Source organism: Mus pahari, chromosome 4, assembly GCF_900095145.1.
Source record: "Mus pahari chromosome 4, PAHARI_EIJ_v1.1, whole genome shotgun sequence".
Lineage (NCBI taxonomy): Eukaryota > Metazoa > Chordata > Mammalia > Rodentia > Muridae > Mus > Mus pahari.
This window is the reverse complement of record NC_034593.1, coordinates 66,847,344-66,855,094: the sequence shown is the minus strand read 5'-3', so window position 1 is coordinate 66,855,094 and position 7,751 is coordinate 66,847,344. Positions and strand designations below refer to the sequence as shown.

Genomic DNA, 7,751 nt, shown 5'->3' with positions numbered 1-7,751 from the left:
TTCTAGTTCGTAAGAAAGCCTAATCCAAAAGAGGTAAAGGTTGTGGATGAAGGGACAATTCTATTGGTAAACTGCTTACTTTACCAGTCCAAGCCTTGCGTTTGATACTCAGAACCTACAGGCAAAGCTGGGCATGGCAACAAAAGCTATAACACCAGTCCTGGATAAATGGATCAGGAAATAGAAATATCCCTGGGTCTTGCTAGTCAGTTCACCCTCAAAGCTGAGCCAGATCTCAGTGAAGGCCTCCTGCCAGCTCTTCATTTCAAGAAGATGAAAATAGAATGCAAAATAACCACCTGAAACACAGGGCTGATGCTCGGGAGCCACTCTCTATGTTCTACATCTTAATAACTAACCATAAGTTGTCACATCCCTCCTAGAATGGAGATTATATGCTTGGTAAAGTTGTATGGAGTCTGGTTAAAAGAAGGAATGGAAATTTCCAAGTGTAGTTCCTGGAAAATAGAACACAACAGTGACCCCCAAAACAAAATAAAAACACAAACAATAGAAAACACGATACAAACAATACACCACCACCACCAACAACAACAACCATCAGTTACTGCTCCCCCACTTCTCATGTTTACTATCTGAACTGGTGATGGTACAGATAAATGTATCAATGTAGTAAAATGTTTATCAGGTAATGATATTTGTTCTGCTATTCCTTAGATTTTAATAGGTTGAAACCTTCTCCGAGTTATCCTTACAATATGCACATGTAACTGATGACAAAAATAATAATTTTATTAAATAAAATAAATTAAATAAAAGTAAGATACGTTGTGAGTGGGAAGTATAAAATTCTTGAATGTCATTCTCTTTCCTTTGCCTGATCATATAGCCATGCTTCATCAAAGATATATGCCAAGGATGTCTTTAAATAATGGAGGACATGACTTAATAAAAAATTAGTAGAGTGCACTATTTTTCTAAAACATAACAAAACTTACATTAAACACTCAAATCTTCAGTTCAGTCATTGGGTAGGCACGGGGTAGGAAAGGGAAACTCAGCTGGCTTGATACTGGTTGCCAGGAAACACACAAAAGCACCAGGCCAGAGAAAACAAACAACTCCATATTGCTGGGACAGTGGCCTTTGGATGCAAGAACTTCACTGAGTGAGAGGGACTTTGAAGCTGTGCACCTGTGTCGATGAACACCCCCAGATGAAAAACTGTAGCCGAAAAGGATGAAAGCCAGAAAGGTCAGTCAAAGAGATGGGAAGAAGTTGCTTTCTAATGCAATAAAATGTGGACCACAAGGGGTTTCCTAGTCAGTATGAAGAAGGGGAAAGCCTGACACATTTCTGATCAGTCCAGGTGATACAGAGAAGGAAGAGCAGAGGTGGAGGTCTTGAAAACAAACTGTGGTTTCAAGTAAGTGATGGTATAAAAGGGTTTCATTTTTCCCATCTTGGTTCAATGGTTTTTGCCTCCTAATTATATGGTCGGGACTTTCATTTTAAATTGTATTCTAAGTCGGACTCCATTTCAAAGGCACATATTGAAGCAGTAACAAGAGAAACAAACGCAGAGAGTTGAAGGATGATGAAGAGGGGTGAAGTTATTAGGAACTATCCTGATGCTGCACTTGGATTGAATATGGGGCCTCGGTCAGAGCCAACACGCCTTGAGAAAACAGAAGGTCTTACTGCAAGTGAAGACTATGGGACAGACCTCTTTGAAAACAAGCTCGGTGTGGAGGACTTTGTGAAGATGCAACAGGTCTTTGAGGTAAATGCTAGGCTTACTGACCAGAGGATTTGGGCTGTTAACATGAAATATGTACTTTTGCTGAAATATACCATAATATCATGCCTAAGAGACAGTTCAGTTAACCAAGTGTCAGCTACATGAGTATGAAGACCTGAGTTTGATACCTAGCACCTGTATGGAAATTCCAGTACTGAAGAAGTAGACATAATTTCTGGGGCTCACTGGCCATGCTATCTGCATAGTCACTGAGTCAGCCAGTCCAAGTGAGAGCCCCTGCCTCAACATATATGGTGAATGTACCCTAAAAAATGATCTATGGCGTCCACATATTTGTAGGTATATATGTTTATCTACACACACACACACACACACACACACACACACTTCAATATATTGTAATAGTCAAAGCAGGGACTTGAAATAGTCACACTCAAGGTTAACACCAAGTGCTTAGTAGCATTCTCCTTTAATTCATTTTTCTGGGACAAACACTATCAATTAATTTGAAAACGCTACATAAAATTGTCACCACTATAAAAAGGTACAATTTATTATTGCATATTTTTTAGAAATTAATATATTTTTACCAAAAAAGTAAAATGTATACTTATGATTTATAAAACCCAGATGACTAAATTAATCCCCTGGTAAATATCTGTCCTTGAACTTGACACACAGGAGAACTAGAAACATGCAAATATATGAGCCCAGTTTGTGAAAATTTATTTCTGCCTCCCTCTGAATGACATATCCCCTTTCAAGGATGACATGGACACTGTGAGGCCCTACAGTCCTACAGGGGACCCACCCCTCATGTCTCTTATGCTCTCCTGGACTAACGCAAATCAAAGCAAAATTTGAGGTTTCTGTTTTAATTCTACATAGAAAATAAACCACAGCTGATCAATTTCCCTCTTCTTTCATAATTAATTCATAATTATGCTGCTATATGAATTGAATAACATACTTCAAAGTGAAATTTAAGGTGCAATGCATACAGGAGGAACACTGTTCAGAGCCATGGAATTTACACAGACAGAAACCTACATCCATTCTGCTTCATTATACTTGCTAAGATGTGATCTCAGGGCTGCATGAGTGCTTCCAGGAGGTGCTTGGAGTGCCTGTATTAATTGAAAGTAGACATATAATGTTTTGGAATTTAATGTTAAAATTAATAAAACATGAAATCTAGCAATTATACTGAACTGTAATTGGCAAACATTTTAACCTTTATCTACCACAAAGTAAAAATAAATAGATGTGGTAGCTAGAGAGATGGCTCTTCAGTAAAGCTCTACCAGAGGACCTGAGTTCAGGTTCATGTAAGGTACCTCAAACATTACCCATAACTCTAGCTCTAGAAGGATTGGTGCCTCTAGCCTCTATGGGCATGTGTGCATGTGCGTGTGCACACATATACACAAACACACACACACACACACACACACACACACAGAGACAGAGACAGAGACAAAGATACAGAGATACACACACACACACACAGAGCAAATTAAAACTAAATTAGCTTAACAAAGGCATTTACTGTTAAAAATATACTTGACACTTCTTTGGTTTTTATTTGTTTGTTCTTTTGTTTTGTTTTTCAAGACAGGGTTTCTCTGTGTAGCCCTGGCTGTCCTAGAACTCACTCTGTAGACCAAGCTGTCCTCGAACTCAGAAATTCGCATGCCTCTGCCTTCTAAGTGCTGGGATTAAAGACATGTGCCATCACACCCAGCCTTGACACTTCTTTGTAAAACAATTCAGAATCTACATACACAAGTTTCAATCCTTTCTGTGTTACAAATCTATCATATTTAGTAACACCAGACACACTGCATTTTATTTTTTAATCTTTCTATATTTGCTATTCATCTAACCCCATTTGTCTGAAAGATTCCAGTGTATCTCATGCTTACTGCCCTAGATGAATTTGGCATGTTTTGATAGTCACTGAAATCATTTTAACAACTTGAGGACAATCAAGAAAATAGAGCAGCAGATTATAACAGCTTTGGCTCCAGAATATACAGAAATGTGGCAGTTTTGTTCTGGTGCTGAGAACACAAACAATTTGAATAATGAAGTCTATACAAGAGTTAAGGTGTTATAAAGTAGATGTGTTAACGAAACTGCTACTGAATGGTGGGGAACCATTTGAAACGCAGGATAGTTGTGAGTGAACCAAATCCAAACTACAACATCCAAGGGAAGTTTGAGGGCTTTTTTTTGTGTAATTTTAAATCTTTAAAAGACTGACCATTTATTTTGAAATTTGCAAGATGAAAAAAAGTGCAGAGACTGGAAAACAAGAGAGAATGAAATTCCAAATTTTCACACACATTGGAAATCTATGACAGTTTTCCTTTTAAAATGGAGAAACACAGGTGTACTTTCAGGAAAAGACAGGAAGGGCTTGCATCCTTCACACAGTCAGTAGACAGTAAGGAATCACCTGATATCAGGTGCACAGCCAGGGCTTAGTGTCAGGAGCAGATAAGGGGGGAATGTAGAGAGGGTGACACATGAGATGCCTTTGATGGAATCCATCCCATCATCCACAGCTGTAGAACCATGTACCACACAAGGAGATGTCCCCAGGCATTTCTTCAGCCAAGCACTCTAAAGCCTAGCATGTGACATCCATTCACAGGAGAAACACCAGGCTCTCCTGAGATTCATTTATTTTGTATTATGGTTTGCTTGTGTAAAGTCTGCTTACTTGAATCTGAAGAGCTGTCAGGCATTAACCAAACTCCACCTCCCTTAAAAACAAGCAATGGATAAATTAAAAAAACAGAGATTGGAGGTAATATTCAGAGGAGACCATTTGTCTGGTCACCTTGGCTAGGTCACCTGTACTGGGATGGGGGTAGGGGGGGGAGAATCACATTAAAAACCAGCTGTTGTTTGTCCTGGTGCTGGGGAGACTTATACACAAGAGCTTTTAAAGTGGACTAGTCTCAAAAACAAACAAACAAACAAACAAAATCAACAAACAAACATAAAACAAAAACAAACAAACAAAAATAAAGCAAAAGCTAGCAAGACAGTTTAGCAAGTAAAGGTCCTTGCCTGGAGAATCATAGAGACCTGAATTCGACCCCTGAAATTCATGAAAGGTGGACAGAGAAAACCAATTCCACAAAGTTATCCTCTGACCTCCCCCTGTGTATTGTGGTACATGCTGCCCACATGCACACACATAGATAGATAAATAAATAAATAGATGAATGAATGAATGAATGAATGAATGAATGAATAAATAAATTGTTATTTTAAAATGAAACAGAAAAAAATCAACATATAACAATTTGTTTTTTTATTAGCAGTGAGGGTCTGGGGAGACACACAGGCAGGAGAACATGAGTTTGATCCCCAGTACCTACATAAAAACGGGCACAGTGACGATCACCTGTTATTCCAGTGCTGAGGAACTGGAGGCAGGGCTCCATGGCCAGTCAGTCCAGCTAAATACGTAGGCTTCACGTTCAGAGAGAGTGAGACCTTGTTTTTGGTTTTTTTTTTTTTTTTTTTTTTTTTTTTTATCGAAGACAATTCCCAAAGTAAGCTTTATTTGTTCTGAAAACCATCTCTATTCTGCATCTCTCCATGTAGTCTTGGCACAGTGACAAGGACAGGTTTCCTTTCCAGCCTCCATAAGGTGCTTTGTTTTGTAAGAAATGGTACAACAAACACTTCTCATCAAATCTCCATCTCCAGGTCCCAATCAGAAAACCTGGCCAGGACTGGANCTTCATAATATTGCACACATGAGGGTGTCACTGAGCCCTGCTGGTTTGTGACCTTTTCCTCCATCTTCCCTGAGACTGTTGCTCCTGTCCTGGGAGCCTTTGCTCTACCTCCAGTCAAGGACATCGGGTGCAGTCATGAGCTGTTCACAGCCTGGGTTCCAGTTTGGTTTGGTCCAGGAACCTTGTTTTAAAAGTGAAAGCAACTGAAGAAGACATTGAATCTCTAGTCTCCACATGCATGTGCACAAAGGGGCATGAGCACCTGAAAGTATAACACAAACACACACACATAGGGGAGGGGAGAGGAGAAGGAGGAGGAGGAGGAGGAGGAGGAAGAGGAGGAGGAGGAGGAGGAGGAGGAAGGGAGGGAAGGAGGAAGGGAAGGAGGGAAGAGAAGAAGGGAAGGGGAGGGAGGGAGAAGGAGAGGGAGAGGGAGAGGGAGAGGGAGAAAGGAATTGTTAAGGTCTATGAATGGACATTAAATATTTTACATTAATCTATGTTAAATAGCCTATACCATAATACTATTTAGTTGTAGTAATAACATTTAGGAACAAATTATGACATAATCCCCATTATACAATAGTATAGACAAGATATAATTATCACTATGTTTGAGTTCTGCAAGTCAGACTGGCTGAGCAGCTTTGCCACTTACAATGTATGCAAACTGGTGTCTCTGTGCCTCAGTTCTTTTATTGATAACATGGGGAAATTGGGTTTTTGTCATAAGTAGGTGAAGTATAAGTATTTAAAGCAGTGCTTCCCTCACAGGAAAAGATCTAAATAAACATTATATGTTATACATTTGATCAGCAGAGGTTGAACCACATAGCATCTCAAGTTGTCTCGATTCTAACTCATGTTATCTAAAGGGAATTCACCTTCCAAATGACACTTGCCATTATGTTCCTGTATTCTCCATTTGTGGTAGGAAATGAGAGTTCTACAAATGAATCTTCACAGAGAATACAAAGGTATCATTTTCTCTTATTTCACATTTTATTTGCTTACAAAGAGTTTTAATTGATGCCTTGATCCTCTTTGGAACAAAGAAGTGGATGGCGTAGAAGGACTAAAGGGAGCATATAGTTTTGCTTTCTTTCCAGTGATGGTGTCAAATGGCTACACATCAGCCAGAAGTGAGTGGAGCTAGGATTATTCATAGAACTGTAAAGTGTCTTTGCTCCAACTTTTCTGCAGAGCTTGAAATTTTTAGAGAAATAGCACACTCTGGAATCTTATATTATTTTGATGTCAACCCTATTTTACATTTTCTTTGGAACTTCAAAAACCAAAAATTGTATGACAGAGAGTGGTTATGGCTACTGGTTCTATAGGAATGAGGAGACGTGGAGATTATCGTCCAAGGGAAAGGAGATTTCTTTGAAAAGCCCAAAAGATGCTCTATGTAAGGTGAGATTCTTTTGAGACCTGACTGTAAGGTGTCCAGGCACTTCTTTTCCTTATATTCTTTTTAGTGTACCTAAATGTGACAGAACTTTCTGTCTTGGCTTATGGCTGTTCCCTTTTCTGTTTGATTTGGATCTATATTTCACCCAGCATACCTGGAACTCTGGGTTGAGTACTGAATTGCTTCTATTGGTACCCAGGTTTGCTTCAGCCCCTGGCTCATTCATTCTAGTCCAGGCTTGGCTCTGCCATAACTACTGTTGTCTAACATTTGCCCATGCTGTGCATCATCTTTACTTTTTCTTCCTTTTCTTTACATATGTGTGTATATGTATGAATTTTCATGTTCAAGTATGTGTAGGTGCACATATATTGACAGGTATGCATGTGTGTATGTAGAGGCCAAGGAATAACCTTGGCTGTTATTCCTTAGTCAATATCATTTTTAAAACATTTTAACATTACTTCTTTATGAATTATACATTATACACCCCAACCTCACACATTTCTCTATCTTTCTGTATCCACCCTCCAACATTGTGGCCTCTCCCCAAAGATAACAAAACAATAAAACAACACAGCATCAAACTAAACCAAATTAATCAAAACAAACCAAATAAAAACAAAATCTTGAAGTAGAAGCTGTGATGTGTCATAGTGTGTCATAGAATATACCCTTTTGTCCTAAGAGCTTAACTTGCGAATGTTGATTGTAATGAGTCATTGATCTGGTTTGATGCCCCTGCCTTCTGCCATGTGCTCAACATTGGACTGGTACTCCTATTGATAGTCCATTGTTGCCATGTATCATGAAGATGCAGCTTTGCATCCGCAGGACTGGTCCTTCACCAGCT

At 39.1% G+C, this 7,751-nt stretch overlaps 1 protein-coding gene across 1 annotated transcript in view; it reads left to right on the top strand.

The window, feature by feature from the left end:
- Positions 1–1,555: 1,555 nt before the first annotated feature.
- Wdr49 (WD repeat domain 49) overlaps positions 1,556–7,751 on the top strand; it is a 153,836-nt gene continuing 147,640 nt past the window's right edge. The window contains exon 1 of the mRNA XM_021196924.1: positions 1,556–1,744. Coding sequence (XP_021052583.1) covers positions 1,556–1,744 — 189 coding nt within the window. The remainder of the gene's footprint in view (positions 1,745–7,751) is intronic.